The sequence below is a fragment of the Gobio gobio genome, assembly GCF_949357685.1.
Source record: "Gobio gobio genome assembly, chromosome: 22".
In the NCBI taxonomy this organism is placed as follows: domain Eukaryota; kingdom Metazoa; phylum Chordata; class Actinopteri; order Cypriniformes; family Gobionidae; genus Gobio; species Gobio gobio.
Genome location: NC_137118.1, coordinates 20,287,206 through 20,308,615, shown reverse-complemented (window position 1 = coordinate 20,308,615; position 21,410 = coordinate 20,287,206). Strand labels below are relative to the sequence as shown.

At 38.2% G+C, this 21,410-nt stretch overlaps 1 protein-coding gene across 1 annotated transcript in view; it reads left to right on the top strand.

Moving 5' to 3' along the window:
* The window catches only part of adamts6 (ADAM metallopeptidase with thrombospondin type 1 motif, 6), a gene marked incomplete at its 3' end in the record, with an annotated part of 104,817 nt that overhangs the window by 14,265 nt on the left and 69,142 nt on the right, over positions 1-21,410 (top strand). The window contains exons 7-9 of the mRNA XM_079804511.1: positions 15,330-15,373; positions 18,686-18,791; positions 20,695-20,841. Of these exons, the coding sequence (XP_079660637.1) occupies positions 15,330-15,373; positions 18,686-18,791; positions 20,695-20,841 (297 nt within the window). The remainder of the gene's footprint in view (positions 1-15,329; positions 15,374-18,685; positions 18,792-20,694; positions 20,842-21,410) is intronic.

Here is a 21,410-nt window from a genome sequence, read left to right as displayed (position 1 = left end):
TAGGAAAAATTAATGGGGCGAGGCCTGGTTGAGTTTGGTAGTAGTGTGTTCAAACTGACGGTTATGTTAAGAGACGGGACATTTCCTAAACACACTCGAATCAACTGACCAATCACAACACACTGATCCAGCCGACCAATCAGAGCACATTGTGCTTTTCAGAAGGAGGGGCTTCATAGAGAAGAACTAAAAAGAGTGTTACTGACAGACTGGAAAGAGAGGTGCTGCAACAATGTCTTATATGGGGAAAATAATGTGTTTTTTGAACATTCAAGCATGAAAATCAATTCTAGTAGAGCCCAAAATCAAATCAAGACTTTGTAAAAGGGCATAATAGATCCCATTTCAGAACTAATGCATAGCAGTCATTACAGTTGCTTCCACGAAACCCCAGAAAACTAAACATGTCTGTTGAAAATTGTTTTTATTGACCGGAGGTTGTCTTTTTGATTTCCTTTCCAAATTTTCCTTTGAGTCAGTCTATGTTGTTAAATACATACCCTTCTGAATTCCCTGCCTTAATTCATTATGTTTATCCAGAAGCCAAAAGCGTCTAACAGTAGTTTGTTTCAGTGATTAGTTTGTGGGCGAGCAATCTGTTAAATGGCAGACAGCTCTGCGATTTTAACATTTTTTACTAACTTCCTCAATTTAGCTCAAATGAGAGAAGAAAGGCTTGTTTTAGGGCTAGCTGACATTTTGGCATTCAAGTTTGACAGTTTGTACTGGAAACATATATTGGGTGGGTAATTTACAACTGAGACTAAACTGGTTATTAATGTCATTGTTAATTGCTGTTCACTGAAGCATGACTGTGTGGTTTGGACAGGTGTGAGCCTTGACGCTGTCAGCTGATACTGTAGACGTCACTCATTCAGCAGAGGTTATTGGGTATTTCTATTTATAAATATAATTTGTTTAACTTCGTAGTGTTTTGCTAAACACGTAGAGGCCAAACACCTTTTTGAATTGACTGAAACAGGCGGTGTGTCTGACGCTAGTCTACAGAAAGTTTCATTTTAGGTTTATTTCTTCTGAACAGACAGAAATCTGCCAAAGTAAGCCGGGCGGTAAACAACTAGCCGCTGTCCTGCTAATTTCTGGCAGACTGGTTTTGAGTCTGGCAAACAAATGCTGCTGGTTCGCCGCTATAAATGGATTTCATTCTGAATTAAGTGCAGCTTTAAACTTTAGTCAGAAAGTTTTTCTTTCAGGAAAAAGGCTTGTGTTGTCTTATACAACATGCGGTGGAGGAATTGACATTTCAAACTTCAGTTAAATATAAATGACTCCAAAGTTCCTATTGTATTCTTTGGATCTACAGCTATTGTTTTATGAGATCTGTTCTGATAATTTGAGGCTTTACTCAAGAAAATGAACAATAGTTGAAGTAAAACAGTGGATAGCTATTAAATCCAAAGCTGAGAATGTTCATTAGATCCCAAGTCGATGTGTGGAACCTATATATATATATATATATATATATATATATATACAGACATTCAGATTTTTTGGTGTCTCCAACTCCAATCTATTTAGTTTTTTGTAGTCTGAACAGAAAAAAACACATTACAAATTCGATCCAGACCACATTGATATGCGGTTTTCATTCCGTCTCAGTCTGAATGTTAAGATTTGATTTCTTTAAAGAAAGAATTAATGACATTAGGGGCGGCAATGGCTCAGTGTTCATGTAGGTTGTCTACAAACCGGAAGGTTGGTGGTTCGATCCCCGGTTCCACCTGACCAAGTGTCGAGGTGTCCATGAGCAAGACACCTAACCCCAGCTGCTCCCGACAAGCTGAATGGCGCCTTGCATGGCTGACACCGCCGTCGGTGTGTGAATGGGTGAATGTGAGGCAATGTGTAAAGCGCTTTGGATGGCCATTGGTCTGTTAAAAGCGCTTTATAAATGCAGTCCATTTACTATTTACATTAATGAATTTATTTAAAATAACATATTCTTTCATCACTCTGTCTGGACACATTCTTGATGTAGTGGATTATGTGACATTGACTTGTAGTTGCAGTCAGTGAGTCAGTGATTATACGGTAGCCAGCTGTATACCGTTATATGCATAAATACATAAATACGCTTATGAGCGAAATGTCATGATAGACATAAGCAAAGGCCTTGTCCACACTAATACGTAATGCGCATCTTTTTACCAACGTTTTGGCCTTCTGTCCACACTGAGATGGTGTTTTTATTAACAAAAATTAAGCTTTTTGAAAACGCTCTCCAAAGTGGCTACATTTGAAAAAGTGTGGACCGTGTTTGCTGCAAAGGAACAATAGTTTATGAATTATGGAACTTACTGTACAATGTTTACTAGTTGCAATAGTTAATAAAGTTCACTAAAATTGTGATAGTTTAGTTTACGATAAAGTTAAGATAGTTTATGAAATTTACTATAACATTTTTAAGCCACCACAATATCACATTTCAAGTAAACTTTTGTAAACTGCTGTAACTATCGCTTTGTAAATTGTTAAAATTATCATCATTTTAGTAAACAACCGTAACTATCAGACTTTTAATAAACTTTGTTAATGAAGGCAGGAAACCCATTTAGACCTCTAAACTATTGTAGCTATTAAAATTTTAATAAATTTTGCAAACTACAACAACTATCATAATTTTAGTAAACGTTTTAAATGGTGCTGGGCAATCGATTAATCGTGATTAATCCAAAATAAAAGTTTGTGTTTACATGCAAATATTTCTTAAATATATACATGAAGGAGTGTGTATTTATATATACATAATAATCATACACAGTACACACACATATATTATGTGAACACAAACTTTAATTTTGGATGCGATTAATCGATTGCCCAGCACTAGTTTTAAACTATTCCAACTTTTGAAGCTGTCGTAAACTTCATGACTTTTGCTCCAATTTTAGTATAATTTGTATACTGTTTCTACTTTAACAAATGTAGCAACATACAACATTCCTCATATAGCGCACTTTGTGACATTCACTATGTAGTTTGGTAATTTATGAAGTTTGTAGCTTATATGAAGTTTATAAGGGTATGATCGTTTTTATTAACAAAAAATAAGCTTTTTGGAAATGCTCTCCAAAGTGTATACATTTGAAAAAGTGTGGATTGTGAAAACTATTTGAAAATGCCTATGAAAATGCATGTTTAGTCATGTGATAGATATTCATGTTTATACTGGTATTGTGTCTGTTATGTGCTATTCACTTACACAGTTGCTAAAATATATTACTTTGTGCACTCTTCATATCAAAGTCCTGCGAAAATGTACTCGCATTTGCTGTCCTGCGGCAAAACATGAGAGCAGTTGCGTTATAGACCAAACATAATGGTGAGTGAGTGTGACCTGGACGCATCAGTGAATGGTGAGATATTTTGCTAAAAAAAATAATCCTGCCAGAAGAATTGCGTGATAACTATATGATGTCTGTCTGTATCATCTCAGTGAGCTTTTATGAGGGTTCACGCATGCGCAGTAAGGTGAATTTAGCGTTTCCAACGTTTCAGTGTGGACAAAACTTTTGGAAAACACTAGTGTGGATGGAGAGCATTTTGAAACTCAAATGTATGCGGATTAATGTAGACGTAGCCAAAGTTTCAGTGTCAGCTACTGTTCTATTAGAAAATCATTTGACATACACCGGACATCAACTACACTGTATGAACGAACAGATCATATTTCATTAGCTGTAAAATGACAGTGTAGTCAGTCCTAGACTGAATTTGAAAAATGCAGTGCAGCATGAACAAAGCCTTATTTACACAGAGGTTAATATGCTAATTAGCTTTGTGTGGTTAGTGTATTATTGAGTACCCCTGCAGCGATGTGATTTTATGACCATAGCAGACATTTATATGGGGTGTATTCATATATGACTAATGATAGCCTGGAGGAGAGCTTAACAATTAGAGTGATGTTTCCTTGAAAGCCCGTTAAAGTAAACTCCCCAGCATACCATACAATGTAACCTCTCTACTCATTAGCTCTCTAGCCAATTGTGATTATTTGATTACGTTTGGTGAAAGTCAGCATCATAGTGTTCTTAGAACACTGATAGCTTACTATATAGTTCTAATTAGTCATGCTATTAGTCACGTTTACTAAAATTGTCATAGTGAGTTTGCTGCAAAGGAACAATTGTTTATGAATTTGACTAAAATGGTTATAGTTGCAACTTACTGTACAAAATGTTTACTAGTAGTTTATAAAGTTCACTAAAATTGTGACAGTTGCTGTAGTTTACGATTCTGATAGTTACGATAGTTGATGTATGAAATGTACTATAATATACAGTCAAACTAAAAATTATTCATACACCTGAAAATTTGGGACCACAATTATTCAGAAACTTTGACCTGACCATGTTTTGCATAAGTCTTTTTTCTTTAATTGCTAATGCGTCCCTTTACATCACAGCTTGAACAAAAAAGTAACAATTGCTTGGTCATTGGTTGACCTAAATTGGTCTTATCTAATTGTGTACTTCAATTGAATAGCTGATTTGTTGATTGTAATCCATTACAAACCTTTCTATCAAAGTTATCTGACATTATCAAGATTAATTTGTTTTGACACAGTTTAACTCTGAGTTCTTGTCATATTTTATTTTTTACCATTTCTAAACTATAGCGATTAAACTGTGATAATGTGAGAAAATGTTGAAGGTGTCTGAATAAATTTTGATTTGACTGCATTTAAACTACCACAATATCGCATTTCATGCAAACTTTGTAAACTGCTGCAACTATCTAACAACCATATCACACTTACTAAACTTTGTTAATGAACACAAGAATCCCATTTAGACCTCTAAACTATTGTCGCTATTTTAATAAATGTTGCAAACCACCACAACTATCATAATTTTAGTAAATAATGAAAACTATTCCAAATTGTTGTAAACTTTATGACTTTTGCAAAAATGTTGTATACTGTTTCAACTTTTACAATTGTAGCAACATAAAACATGTATCATATAGCACACTTTGTGACATTCACTATGTAGTTGATTGTATAAAGTTCGTAGTTTATATGAAGTTTACAAGGGTATGATAGTTTTGGTAGTTTATTTAATATAATTAAATTAACTAATTTCAATAGTTTACAAAGTTTACTAAAATTCCAGTAGTAGTTTACAAAATTGAGTAATAATGTGATAGAAATGACATCGCTCTCATGGTAGACATTATTATATATCCATATATTTGTAGTAAAAATGACTTACAATTCAGCAGAGGTCATATGGACACAAGTTTCCTTTGGTGCTCATTGGGTTGTAATTATTTAGGCAGAAGCTTTCGAGTGATGGCATTTGCCACATTTGCTGCAGTACCGCTGCGGGTGCATGAGGAAGAAATATTAGCAGGATAAAGGCCACATCATCCTGACGGACGGTCCATTATGACCTCTTCAGCGATGTTTTTCCAGTCCTAGACTTTTGGCCGGAGCATGATGGGGAGATGCAATATTGCTTGTTTGGAACACGATCCATGGCAAGAGCTGAGGGAAATTAAAGTAACTAAATCAAAATAAATCGATGTCCAAAGAGGTCAGCTTCTCGACACAAGTTCATGAGACAGTACCTAATGCTGCTGAGTTTGCTCTGCTTGGGGAGTCGTGGGATGAGGAGGGAGCCACTAAAATTGAATTTGCATTGTCCTTGGTTTTCTAATACATCAAAAGCCCGTATTCAAGGCAGAGACCTTGTTCATCATTCCTTGTGTATGCTGTGTATGCCATTGCATTTTTTATTATTATTGGATTATCAGTATAGTACATACATCAATTAGACATAAAGCGAAAGACACAGACACACACACATGTTGTGTTTTCATGTTTTATGGGGACTCTCCATAGACATAATGATTTTTATACTGTACAAACTGTATATATTCTATCCCCTAACACTAACCCTAACCCTAAACTTTCTGAATGTTTACATGTTCAAAAAACATCACTTAGTATGATTTATAAGCTGTTTTCCTCATGGGGACCAAAAATGTTTGTCCTCATAATGTAGGGCTTACCTGGACCACACACACACACACACACACACACACACACACACACACACACACACACACACACACACACACACACACACACACACACACACACACACACACACACACACACACACACACACACACACACACACACACACACACACACACACACACATACACATATTTGGTTTTCCATCTGATTTACTGTATGTATGTACTGTATGTTTAGTATGCTGCTTTGTTTGAACTTACAAATAAAGCATTTAATACTACATGGTTCAAGATTCAAGATTCAAGATTCAAGAGTTTTATTTGTCACATACACAGTTATATACACAATATACAACTGGCAGTGAAATGTAAACAGGTCCGCTCCATGGACAGTGCAAATAACAGTTACAAGAAATTAAATAGAAATAGAATAAAGTTAGAATAAAAAGTATTAACATAAGTAGAATTATAAATAAATCAAGTAAAAGATAAAAATAGGAAATAAGATAAAAATAAAAATATAAAAAATATGTGGATGATAAGTGAGATAAACTGTAGACTTAAAAATAAGTGGTTAACATAAAATATATAATATGTATATATAAAGAAGTATAATGTGCAAGGTTTATTACAGGTTGTTACGCAGTAACAATAGGGACGTAAAGTAAAGTGCAGTGCAATTGCAGTATGTGGATGTTAATGTTGAAAGACCGTATGTTTATGCGTGTGCGGGGGTGAAGTGAGTCACGTGACTGAGTTCAGGAGTCTGATGGCCTGGGGGAAGAAACTCCTCCTGAGTCTTTCAGTCTTTGCCATCAGGCTACGGAAGCGCTTACCAGATGGCAGCAGGGTGAAGTGAGAGTTTGCAGGGTGATTAATGTCTCTGATGATTTTAGTAGCTCTACCTCTGCAGCGTTTGGTGAAGATGTCCTGCAGAGACGGGAGAGCTGAGCCTGAGATGCGCTCGGATAAGCGCACCACTCTTTGCAGGGCTTTGCAGTCGTGACTGGTGCTGTTCCCGTACCACGCTGTGATGCACTGAGTCAGGACACTTTCTATCGCCCCTCGATAGAAAGTTTTCAGGATGGCTGGTGAAACCCTGAATTTCCTCAGCTGGCGCAGGTGGTACAGTCTTTGCCTGGCTTTTTTCACCTGTGTCTGGATGTGTGTAGTCCAGGTCAGATCCTCGGAGATGTTCACACCCAGGTATTTGAAGCTGCTCACTCTCTCTACCGGTGTCCCGCTGATCATGAGAGGGGAGTATGACCGATGCTGTCTCTTCCTGAAGTCCACAATCAGTTCTTTGGTCTTGTTAACATTCAGAGAGAGACAGTTGTCCTGGCACCATGATGTCAGTTGCTCCACTTCGTCCAAGTATGCCGTCTCATTGTTGTTGGAGATGAGACCCAGGACAACAGTATCATCAGCAAACTTGATGATCGAGGTGGAGCTGTGTGTGGACAAACAGTCATGGGTGTAGAGAGAGTAGAGCAGGGGACTCAGCACACAGCCCTGTGGAGCTCCAACACTCAGGGTGATGGAGGTGGAGGTGAACTGGCCTACTCTTACCGCCTGGGGTCTGCCAGTGAGGAAATCTTCAATCCAGAGGCAGAGAGAAGAATTCAGGCCTAGATCCAGGAGTTTGTGTGTTAGCTTAATGGGAACTATGGTGTTAAAGGCTGAGCTATAGTCAATAAATAGCAGCCTGACATAGTTCCCACTTTTGCTGTCGATGTGAGTGAGGCAGGAGTGAAGGACGTGAGAAATGGCATCTTCAGTCGATCTATTGGGACGATAGGCAAACTGAAGAGGGTCCAAAGTGTCAGGAATGGAGGAGCAAATGTTGTTTTTAATGAGTCTCTCAAAGACCTTCATGACTAAAGATGTGAGAGCCACTGGACGATAGTCATTTAGGCAAGAGGGTTTACTGATCTTAGGTACAGGGATGATGGAGGATCGTTTGAAGGAGGTGGGGACAACAGATGTAGCAAGGGACTCGTTGAATATGGATGTAAAGAGCCCTGCGAGCTGATCAGCACAGGACCGCAGAACACGACCTGAAATACCATCCGGCCCAGCAGCTTTCCTGACATCCACACGTTTGAGTGCCCTCCGAACCTCGTCCTCCGAGACAGAGATCACGTGACCGTTGCTGCTCTGAGGGACTCTCTCTGACGCGTCACTCGCCGGAGTCGCGCTGGTTATACATAGTTACATACAGTATACATACAGTTTTAGCAATTTGATATCATGCTAATGTTATGTAGTTTATTATTAATTGTGGTTGCTAAGACTACCACTATCAATATTTATTTTAAATATTGAGTACAGTTGAGTACGGTACTCAATATACCGGGTTCAGTACAAGTTCAATCAGCCGTATTTGTGGAATAATGTTGATTCCCATAGAAAATTTGACTCAAAAATATTATTTTATGGAGGGTGCAGAAATGTGAAGCTTATGATTGTATGAAATCACTTACATTTGATTGTTCTGTTAAAATGTGCATTTAAGTCAATTTTAAGTCAATTTTTAGCTTGCACATTTAAGCTTGTCATTTTATAGGTTTAGATGTTACAAAGTTGTAAAATTGGATATAACTTTACACAGAAAAGGTCAAAAAGAGAATTAATGACAGATGCATAGTATTTTATTGTGGCTATACTATTGAAACATACAAATTGTCTCCATTCACTTCCATAGTTTCGTTGAAATACATTTTTGTGATAATCAACATTATGCCACAACATTTTGACACAAATGATACTTCAAGTCACACAGCTTGTTGAGGGAAAAAAATCCATATACTTACACTGAAGAAAGGTCCTGAGCAATATCTAGCTGGCAGACTATCATAGAGATTTATGGGTGGGCTCCACCTAGCAACTGCACAGCTCCACGACAACAGCAGGGTCGCTGCCACGAGGGGGCAAAAGGGGGCATTGCCCCCTCAGATCTGATTTGTGCCCCCTCAGCTTCAATTTGTCCCCCCTCCACCCCCAAAATGTGATAGATTTTAACCATTTGACGCGTATGATCACACCGGTGCGATTAGAACTTTCAGAGATAATTTCTGATAATTCAAACATGCTTTCACGCTTTGGCTGGCACTGAGCCAGAGACGGACACACTTTCATGTATCACAACTATTCAGTGTTTTCAACCACATAATGTTTTTTTTTGGTTTCAGGCATTTAAATAGACATCTAAATGAAGTAGGCTACTATAAAAAGAAATGTATAGGTTAGATATTCCATGCACTGATGGAAGCTGAAATAATAATCCTTTCAATTTTAATTTGATGAAGTGTTTTATTCATATCAGAAACTATAAAAACTATAAAGTTAAGTCTATTCTTTTCCCAGTTCACCGGCCACTTACTTTGAAGTATTTCAGAAGAAGTAAATCCGACAGATGTGATTCTCTGAATTGTGGTGCAAACTAACGTGCGTTATAGATCTATGTAGAACTAACATAATCATTATAAAAATGTTTAAACGACAAAACATGTTCACTTCCACATATTTGATAATTGGAATATATCATATAGTTCATGATATAATGAACAAATTTGTGAATATTTTGATTAAAAACGAAAAAAAAGTGTTACATCTGTCATAAAGTGCGGCTGCATGATGCGTCGGCATGGAATTAAAATGTTCTAAAATAACATTCTAAAATTAGAAAAAACTCACTCTGGGGGCTCAGCTAAAATACAGAGCCCATAGAATATAGATTATATACCCCCCCCCACCCCCCACCCCACCTGAGACACATTAGCCCCCTCAATAATTATAACTGAAACCACCCCCCAGTCCCCCCGCCCAGTGTTTGTGTGTCCTGCCGCTGGCTCTGGCCAACAGCCACTCATAACACCTTAGTAATTGCATAGCAACGCCCTGGGAACCACTCACAACACCTTAGCATAGTATCAGCATGTTTTGCATGGTACCACGCACATTTTCTTAAGAAAATGTAATCAATTTTATATGAGCGTGGTCTCGCAGTGAGTTTACATTTTTTCACATTTGTATAAATTGTATAAGAAGCATCTTACTTGCTTATAAACGGTGCAAAGGAGCACAAAGAAACCCTTGTTTTGATTATTTATATTTTGGCTGCAATATTCCAGTATGATTTTCCAGATTCAAAGGTCTTTTGGCTCCTCTGACCCTTTTCAGCTGCCACAGTAAACAGAGCACATGGATATCTTCAGATCGACACCGAAATAGAAGGCCGATAGGAACTTTCCAACTACCAGTCTGACTAAATACGTGCATAACGTCTGCACCCCCAAACCAAGCCCCTGACGCAAAACACAAAGCTTCTAAGATAGTTTAGTATGATTCAGATCAGGCACTGCGTCTTTCCTCTGTGCTGAGGACAATGTCAAACAAAGCCTGGCTGCCTGCCTTTGGCCAGACCCAGCAGCCCAAACTGCTTGTGATATTTTTCAGGAGGTGTTAAATGCCCCAGTTGGGGAATAAGAAAATATTTGGCATTCTTTCATATAGGCCTGCCGTCGAAAATGTCAGCCGACTGATGACAAGTCCCATTGGGGAAAAAGAAAGAGTTTGGGTTACAAAATAAACAACAACAACACACTCAAAAAAAAAGAAAACTGAGGTAAGAAGCACGAACAGATGTTACATTTTAGTGGATGCTGTCAATGCGGATTGGTCAATGTGTGACCAACTTGAAGTTTTTTTTAAGGCGACCGTTATTTTGGACTCTTATTATTTCCATGGCGACGCGTCATGCTTGTCACGTGACACACCGAAGCCACAATAGCGCTGTATGACAGACCTATCGTCGCTTTTGTTTGTTTTTCCCTTTTTTATTCAAAATATTCACAGACTTGTTAGCTATATTATGAACTATGTGATATTTAGATTCTCAAATACACTGTACACCCAAAAAAGTTGTCAAAACTCAAAAAATGTGAGGCAGTTAAAATATTTCAGTTAAGAAATTCAAAGGGAGATTTTTATTTTGTACTCACACATTTGAATAGCTTTTAACTAAGCCAACTCATTTAAAATGATCATGTAATCTCAACTTAAATATTTGTAATAGTAGAAACTTGACTAGCTAATTGTAAGTGCTAACTTTCTAATTAGTAACAATGGCTTCATCTGAAATCACATACTTCCCTACTATATAGTATGCGAAAAACAGTATGTGACAAAATAAGTATGTCTGAATTCACAGTACTCATAAAAGTGTAGGCAAAAAGTACCTAGATGACCTACTTCTTCCGGCGAGATTCTGAAGTTTACATACGATGGACACTTTACTATATTTGGCATTCTTGAATTGTGAAGTGACGTAACTGACGCTAGTAGGTCACGTGATAATGACAACATGGCGAATGTAGTACGTCCAGATTACATTCATACTATATAGAACATACTTTTTTAGCAGTCGTTAAGGAATTACTTATTTAAAAAAAAGTACCTACTCAAGAAAGTATGAGATTTCAGACGCAGACAATGCTTTGATAGCATTAGCGTAGGCAATATAGATAATTTAACATATACCTATTCTCAAAGCTCATGCTCACCATGAGGGTAACCCCTGGGAAAAAACAGCGGAAACTCTTCTAAATTAGCATGGATAAACATTAAACACTTCTAAATCCCCCATTTGACATTAATCTTGCACACACAAAAAAAACATTATATAACACTTTTTTTTAGCATTTACTCTCCCTTTTGAGTGTCATGGCAAAGCATGCTGGGAGATAGATATCCCAGTCCAGTTTTAGTTAAATTTAAGTTTGTCTAAATGAAAATAAGTTTTTAAAACTCAAAACAATGAAACAATTCAGATTACTTAAAGTCCCTGTGAACCGGAAGTTGCTACCGACATTATTTCAGTGTTGTAACGTATTTCCAAGTGAAACAGAATATTGAATAGAGGGCAGGGTTTTACTTTAGCGCACCTCCTCTCCATCTCTCGCTCATAGCAGACTGACGGTTGGAGGGGAGCATCAAACCCAAGCCGTCAAACTGACGTCATCAGAGAAGGAACGCCATTCCAGAGCTGAAGCAAATTTTCAGATTTTGATTAAAGATTACCACAACAACAAAAAAAATCTTTGTATTGACTTGCATGGATTAATTATTCACCACAACTCTGGTAATGTATTAGGGTTTACAGTGTATGTGTAGGTGAATGTGTTTTCACCTTTATAATGATAATGTTAGCTGTTCTAGAATGCGCAATGGACGCTGCCGTGTTAGCTGTCATGTAGGAAGCCATGATGTTTGTTTATGTTTTTCTGTATAGTAATATGCAGCCATGTGCCTGTAAAAACTGTTTGAGTGAACGTAAATGGCAGTCGCTCAGCCACCTAGTGAAAACAAACATGGCTGTTTAATTGATAAATTGACATTATTGTGCTTATATGCCCTATACACTTTTGTTGCAGTACTTCTGTGACAATTTCAGTGTGTGTGATAAACACAAATAAACACATCATGTGCCTGTAAACACTGTTTGAGTAGCTAGTTGTTTGAATATGAATGTTTATCTTATGTTGACTGCTGCTTATCCGGCTCGCCTTTCTCTGGGCCCTATTTTAACGATCTAATTGCATGGTCTAAAGCGCTTGGCGCAAGTGCACTTAGGGCATGTCTGAATCCACTTTTGCTAGTTTAACGACGGGAAAAATTGTCTGCGCACCCGGCACATGGTCTAAAAGAGTTGTCCCTGTTCTCTTAATGAGTCAAACAAAAGTTGAACAAAAGTTTAAATACTTATTTGTGAATATCATTAGTTGATTAACACGCTAGCTTAGCCTACACGGTTTACACCCTAATTGAACAAATGTTAAATTCTTATTTGTGAATATCACTAGCTGTTAAGCCAGCTAGCTTAGCCTACACCATTTACACCATAATCAAACAAATGTTCAATTCTTATTTGTGAATATCACTAGCTGATTAGCGTGCTAGCTTAGCCAACACCATTTACACCATAATTGAACAAAAGTTAAAATAGTTATTTGTGAATTTCATTAGCTTATTAACACGCTAGCTTAGCCTTCACCCTTTACATCTATTCGAACAAATGTTAAAATACTTAGTTGTGAATATTAGCTGATTAGTGTGCTAGATATGACTACAACCATTACACCCTAATCAAACAAATGTAAGAGCGAACCCAGACTTAAATACCTTGAACAGGGTGTGTTTTGGGCATAACGTGCAATAAACCAATCAGAGTCTTATCTCCCATTCCCTTTAAAAGCCAGTTGCGCTTGCACGGATTCGCTATTTACATTGTGGAATATAGACATCCTCAACCTGACGAGTCAGTTTAAATACATGTGTGTATTGCCAAGATGGGTTAAATAAATAGCCAATTTCATTCGTCATTACTACAAATTCTGATACATGTAATGGCTATCCATTATGACATGTTGGCATTTTTATCTTTATCTACAATATGGGCCCTATTCTAACGATCTGAAACGCAAGTGCCAAAGCGCGAAGCGCAAGTAACTTTGTGGGCAGATCTCGGCGCTGTTGCTATTTTCCCGGCGGGATAAATGGCTCTTGCGCCCGGCGCAAATCTAAAATGGGTTGGTCTGAAGTAGCTTCATTATTCATAGGTGTGGTTTGGGCGTAACGTGAATAAACCAATCAGAGCGTCATCCAACATTCCCTTTAAAAGCAGGTGCGCAAGTTCCATTATGGATTGCTATTATTACCTATGGCGTATTTACCAGGCGCACGCCAGGAGCGGTTCACAGCCGAGGAGACTGATGTTCTTGTAAGAGCAGTGAAAGACAGAGAAGTGAAGTTGTAATGTTGTACATTATGGTAAGTGATTTCACAGTCTTTTTTTTTTCAGTCTCAGTTTTTTCAGTTTTTCAGTCGATTTTTTTTCCTGGTTCTTGACGGACAAACCAATTTGTCAGATGTCCTTATATACATATTTGTCTTGCCACTATATTGGGCAAACAGGTCTTATCCTTAATTATTACAATTAGCCTGAATCATTTGTAAGCTAGATTTATGCCTATTTTTTCACATCTTCGTGGCACACCACAATGATTTCCGTCATCTCATGTGTTAATATTTTTTTAGTGTAACAATTTATGATTTGCAAAAATAACTGTTGCATCTGTGTAGATTACATGAGCAAAGTGTATGCGTGTTGTGCACGCTATACATTATGGTCAAGCATGCGCCCTTAAAATAGCATAATGAACAACGCGCAGCGCGCCACTGACTTTAGACTAGGTTTTTTCTGGTCAGTGGCGCAATTGTTTAATGGAACAGCAAAATAGCACCAGGGATTGTTTGCGCCGGAACACGCCTCCTTTTTTGCGCTGAACCGCCCAGGTAGTGCAAGTTCATTCACTAGTTTAGCGACGTGCTTCTGTGGAGGGAAAAGCGCGCTTTGCGCGGGTGCAAAATAGGAATGACACATGCGTCGGTGTACAAAGTCAATTGCGCTGGGTGCAAGATAGGGCCCTACATCTTTTACATTGTAATCCTTTTATTTTTAATATTTAAAAATGTTTGTGTGTTGCTGCGCATCCCTATGTGTGTAATAAGCAGAATGTACGCACCTTGTGTACCCGCCTATAGGCGCATATTACTAATGTGCCCTTTAAATAACACAAAAATCCTGCGCTATTGACTTAGGACCAGGTTTCAGTTTCAAAATAGCAACGCGTCAACAATGTGCCTGAACACACCTGGTTTTCAGACCAGCACACCCATGAGTGCACAAATGGGTGCAAATCCATTTGCTATTTAAACAACATGGCGCAGGACGTGAAAATGATAACTGCATCAGGATGAAACTAGCAAAAAACACTTGCGTCGCGCCGGGCGCTGCATTGCGCCTGGTGTATGATAGGGCCCTCTGTGTTGGAGGGAAAGCCGATTTGAATACGGCTGTATGTGACGTCACTGTACATTCTAAAATACCATATGTGGGACCGTAATGTTTAAGCGGTTAAACTTACCTAAAAGAAGTAAAAGTAGTAATAAACTTCAACACGTAACTCATCCCGTAACATTTGTGTATGAACCATAATCGCATTATGTGCTAATGCGTTGTGCTAATACTTGTGATTTGGCAGACAATGACAAGTACTTATGACAAGGCAGATGATAAAATTAGTGGACTTGCATAGGTGTGTCCCGGGCCATAATCACCCAGAGTCCCATTCAAACTCACTGGCCAGCGGGTTTTGCACGTGTAAACACCATTCACATGTTCTTCAAAGGTTACCGCATGGAGTACCAATGAATTTCTGTCATGTAAAACCTCACTTTTGATTTCTTTTCTCTCTTAGGTATGACATCTGCACCTATAAGAACAAACCCTGCGGTACTCTGGGTAAGTACCTAAAATGAACCCTAAGACCAAATACTCTTTGATTTAAACATACACCACTAAACGCCAAATGCTACATGCTTCGTTTTACTGGTGTAACAAATAATTCTGTGCGATTATTGAGAAAGACTTCACTGCCCTGTCTTTATTGAGCTGTTTGGCTCACGTTAAGCTCAAACATGGCTCAAAGCCTGCCTGCCTCTATAGACACCGCTGTCTCTTGTTTCATTTCCTAACATTCCCACTTGTGTCTGCTACGGGACGGAGGTGTTTACCCCTCCCCTGGGCAAGCCAAAAAAGAAAAGGAGTGAAGAAAATTAGACTATACAATATATAACAGAGAACAACATGATAAAAGAAGAATTAATGTGTTTAAAGAAGTCGGGATAACTTAGGAAAAAGCAAACCCCCTAAATGGTCTGTGTCAAAGCCTCGTCTTATCTGAACCAGCCTCCTCCAGGGCTGAACCGTATATCTTAGAAGTAATATTGTGACTCCAGGGGTGGTTTGACAGATTGACCGCATTCGTCACATTCCCCGGGTCCCTTTAATTGCCCTGGCATCTGCTCTGCTTCCTTGCTGCCCCCCCTCCTCTTTCTCCACCTCCATCTCCACTTCAACACCCCCCACTCACCCAGAGGCATCATCATGATCTCGGGTCAACGTGTTGCCCTCTGGGGGTCATCGCAGAGTGGGGATAATACCAACGCGACCCTCGGCTTAAGAAAACAAGCCCCACCAATGAGCTTTCGAGTCAGCCTGGGCCCACTAGCCCTCTTCCATCCTGTATCGCTTTCCTTTTTTACCCTTCCCTCTAGCCGGTGTCTTATTAGCCTTTGATTTGCATGTCCGCTCTTGTTTGGGCCTCTGGATAAGGAAGATAAAGAGGCCAGAAGTGCTTTGTTGGAGCGATGGCTCCCAAACAGTCACAAGCCTCCCTTGGTATTCCATATTATTATGCAATATCTTTAATAATATGTTGCCCACCAGGAGGTCAGGTTTAGACCTTTCCAATACTCCTTTGTTATATTATCAACTTTAAAGGAGTAGTTCAGCCTCATGCCATTCCAAATCTGTATTATATTCTTTTCTCTATCTCTGTGGAACTGGGGTCAGACATACCTTTCTTTCTTTCTTTCTTTCAAAATACATTAAAATTCAGTTAATACATCTTTAATACAGCATGATTTTTAATTAAAATTCTTTTTGATATTAAGGGGAAAAAACTATAATGTCATGTGGTGCAACCAACTTGCAGGAAACACTAATATAAAAATACCCCAGCAGACTGTTAAATTATTAGATAATTTTACCTTTTTTAATGAATTATTATTTAAGGCATGGTTAGTTCAGGTTGTAAAATGTCATGTGGTTCGACAAAATGGTAGAAACGCTGAATGCAAGAACTTGACATACATGCCTTAAACTTTTCCATATACAATGAAAACAAATTGTCTCGAGCCATAACACAAAAAGGCCAACAAAGCAGCATAAAAGTAACATTAAATTAGTCTATACAAGTTGTGGAATATATTCTTAGTCATATATGTGGGACAGACCGGAATTTAAGTTATTCACTGATCATTTTCCAACATAGCTCTCAAATTTTAAATGAACCTGTGCATTTTCAAACTTCAAGACATGTCAAGACGTGTTAATACCCCAAACGCCATTGGTTCTCACATGCCTCGTATTGAATGAATGCATTGACATTTACTTCTTGTTGTTTTAGTTATTGAGCAGTACCTATTTAATATTATTAGCCCCTACAAGTAGGTACTTTTAAACCTTTCCAAGAATCTGTTGTTGAAATATAAACTTTAAAGAACCAAGGTCTTCTTGCTCATTTTTTATCCAAAGGCCAGAGCAGGCTACTTGGATCTTGGATGGTCCTCCATGCATCTAGCTTTAGGGTTTTGTGTTTTGCTCCTACCAATCACCAACAGATGTAATCTGGTGAGAATTGTTCTTCTCTCCCAGGCTGGACATAGGGGAAAAAAAGAACTAAGAGACACCTGGATTTTGCAAAAGCCCATTTCCCCACTTCATAGCTTCAAGGGAACCCCCTCCCCTTAACAGAAGCAGCTGGCTTTAGACTGTGAAGACTCAATCTTTGCTCCATCTTCTTCTTTGTCTGATATGTTTTGTAAGACATGATATTAAATTAAGACTTCTTTAGGACAATTAAAAGAATAATTAGTTACATTTTGTAATATAGTGCACCAGTCGTATGGACTACTGTTATGATTTTTTTCTTTTTTGGCTGCTTTCTTTTTGATGCTGGAAAGCCCCATTAATTGTAATTAAGTGGATTTCTCAGAATTTCTCAGTTTTTCTTCCAGAGAATTAAAACGACTATTTTACCCAAAATAGTCTATGTTATTAGAGTAATATGTTTTGGTTATCAACATCTTAACCCAAACCTATATTTAAAGAAAATGAGTCGTGTCTCCATGCATAATGTTGGTTGTATGACTTTTGAGTTGCTGTCTATGGAGAGTCTTCTAAATCAGTCAATTATGATTTTACAGTTCAATTATCATGCTGCCTATGTAATCAGTGGACAGAAAGACTTGAAAGTTTTGTGAGATTAAGTGACGTGTGCCAGTGCTGCCACACTGAGGTGGCTTGCTACAAAAGTTGCAACATAAAAACAGAGTAGATTTAATGTTTCCTTCATTCCATACATATTAAACAACAGGCCTGTTTATTTATGGCAAGGAAAATGACAGTGCAACATAACGCTTAAAGAACAAATCTCTCAGAAAGCCAAGTCCCTGTAGGCTGGGGACCAAAACACTGTCAGTAGTAAATTACAGCTTATGTCGGTTTTGTGCTAATACCCAAAAATTGTCAACTAAATCTCATTTGGAGCAAAACAAACATAACAGGATTAAGAAAACAATGATTTCGTTGACTCTTGAAACCTTGAATAATAAAAACATCTATATTTTTAGGGGCACAAAGTGAAATGTTTTCTTGAATTCCGAGCTCTGGCTTGCTTTACTAGGTGGTCCCTTGTTACCAGATGTAGAATTTATAAATCTAACCCCCTTGTCTAGACATTTTCCAGCTACAACATCAGTTGTTTTTTTATTTAATCGTCTAGCCGTCAGTGTTGACCCACCCCCTAGTGATTTAAAAAAAACTTTCGCATAAACTTTTCACCAGCTTCAAGTTCAGTGGTTTCGAGGTTAATGTGAAGAATCTCATTTTATGGTGGTGACTCAGTGTAGCACTTCTACACCTTGACCTGACCTCATCTGTGTGTTTGTGTGTGTGTGTGTGTGTGTGTGTGTGTGTGTGTGTGGCCAGGTTTGGCGTCCGTAGCTGGAATGTGTGAGCCAGAGAGGAGCTGTAGTATAAATGAAGATATAGGTCTTGGCTCTGCCTTCACTATTGCACATGAGATCGGACACAAGTGAGTATATTTTCTCTTTTTATTTGTCTCTGTGTTCTGGCTGACCATTTGCATAAGTACGATCAATCAGACCTACATTGTAGTATGTTAAATGTGGTTAATTGCTAAAGCAAACATCACTTTATATTGGTAATTTTGCTCAGTACTCTAACCCTCAGTGAGTTTATACATTTCTGGTCTTTTTTTTTTTTTTTTGGAAATTTGCCGTTTCCATCTTTAGAATCCTAGGAGAGGAAATAATTGGGAGATGTGTATACAATAATGTTGCAAGCCAGATTCAAACAAATGTTTCCTGTATAAGCACCATGACTGTGTTTTAATTCAAATAATAAAATTTTCTAAAAGAAAACCTAAAATATTACATCAAAATGGTTTCTTTTGTTTTTATTATTGATAAAGACAATTATTAATTAATTACTTTAATTCTTCAAATGAAGGTCATGTGGTGCAAACATGCAGACCCTCATGACTGTGTCAAAGACAAAAGGTAAAAAAATGTTTTTATATCTCTAAAATATCTCTAAAAACTTTTTATGACAAGGCACAGTTTATTCAGCCTGTAAAATGTCATGTCGTGCAACTCCCCAAAAACCTTTCTTAATATTTATAAATGAATAAATTAAAGATATTTGTAAAAAAAATAAAAAATGTATTATACTCTAAAAAATATATGTAAACACTTTGAAAATAATGATTAAGATGGCACTCACATGAATTTAAGGTGTAAAAATCATAACATATAAATATTTTTTAAAGATTGTATTTCTTTTCTTTGTCTTATTTGACCCTTATTTCAGAGCAGTATCTGGTTGAACTGGATTGCAGGTAGCAAGTGAATAAGCTGAAATATAACTGTAACTGTTTTGTGAATTCACCCCTGAATGTTTAAAGAGATGGTCAGGACTCTATTAGATCCCTTGTGGTTGAAAAATGACTCAATATTCTACATATGATGCTTTCAGATCTCATAGGATATTTGTGTCTGGATTTGTTTTGTTGTGGTCATCTTTATGTATATTTCTCAATGCAAAGCGTGAACTGCCTGCACAGAGATCTTTATGCAAATGTCTGGAGAAATGAACCCTATCCTGAAAGCTTATAAAAATAACCATGATCTATTGGTCTACGTAGCTTTTCGGCTAAGATCAGCGAGATGGCAATTTCCTCTATTATGTCTTGCGTCTGCTTCTGTTGTGGATCAGTTGTAAAAATAGCCGCTACTTCTTGTGGGGAAGGTTTCTCCCGTGCTGATTTATATTGAGAGTAGAGTGAAATGTCATAAATGTGCACCTTAGAAAAACACAGAGGAATTGTGTGATGTGGTGGGGGGGTGTTATATGCATTAGAGGCTGATTTCTGATTTTGGATAGAGCCCAGCCGGCAACGAAAGCTTCGAGGTCTTGCTGTAAGGTGATCTAACTTTTTCATACAATATCCAGACAGATATGTAAGGGAACAAAATTTGCACGGCTCAAATGATGTATTTGTGGAGTTGCCGGCAAGGAATGTGGCTGAATGCTTCAGCAGTCTTGTATGCCGATGGCCCATGAGCAGATGAAAGCAGCTTGGAGGAAGGGGAAAAGCAGGCCAGGTTCATTAAGAGATGACTGTCCGATTGAGGTCTGCTCAAACGTGTAATTATTGATTGACAGGCCGGGATCAGGGTGGTGATTACAACCTTCGCGCTCCTCCAGAGCTCTAGACAGCCCCTGGCCTTTGACCCATCTGTCCTCTTCTCACAGCTGTTACAGAGTCAGAAAAAGCCTCTCTTTACAGCTTAGCTGAAGGAGATGTCCTCCGCTCCTGATCTTTCAGAGCTGCCCAAGCTTGTTGTTTGTGTGCGGGGTGGGCCATGTGATTGACATGATCCATCAAAGTTCATGATCTGCCGCTTGTCTCGCAGTTTCGGCATGAACCATGATGGGATCGGGAACTCCTGCGGGACCAAAGGTCACGAGACAGCCAAGCTGATGGCGGCCCATATCACAGCCAACACCAACCCCTTCTCCTGGTCAGCCTGCAGCAAGGACTATATCACCAGCTTTTTGGAGTAAGTGAAAAGAGGATTTGAAGAATGCTTCTTTTATCTATAATGCTCAAGATTTCATAACCCAAATATATGGAACCTGTTGTAGAGGTCTTCAAGGATCCACTTTGATCTGAAAACCAGAGAACCGACCGAGAACCGAGCGGGGCTGAAAACTTTGACAATAGGGAACAAAAGACTATCTCAACTTCCGTTTCATGCCGACTTTAAATAAATGTGCTTTTACCTAATGTACCCGAGAAGAAACAAATTCCTGTTAAATAAGCAAACCTTCCATTATTTGTTTGTGCATCAAACAATATGACAATGTTATTATCCCCCTTCTTTGTTCTCCATCTCTGTTGCACTTCTATGAGTAAATTACTGAATTATCTGCAGTAGCAGTGTGTGATTCATACAATCTGCAATACCTGATGCATTTGAGAGAATGCGTGCTGGGATTTGCTTAATATTAGCAATAATATACATTTCCTTGTCATTTGAAGTGCAACATAAAGCTTGTGCGCGGTTTATCTACTTGGAATTGCTCGCTGAAGCAGAAAAACAGTGTACTGTTGCCAGATATAGATAAT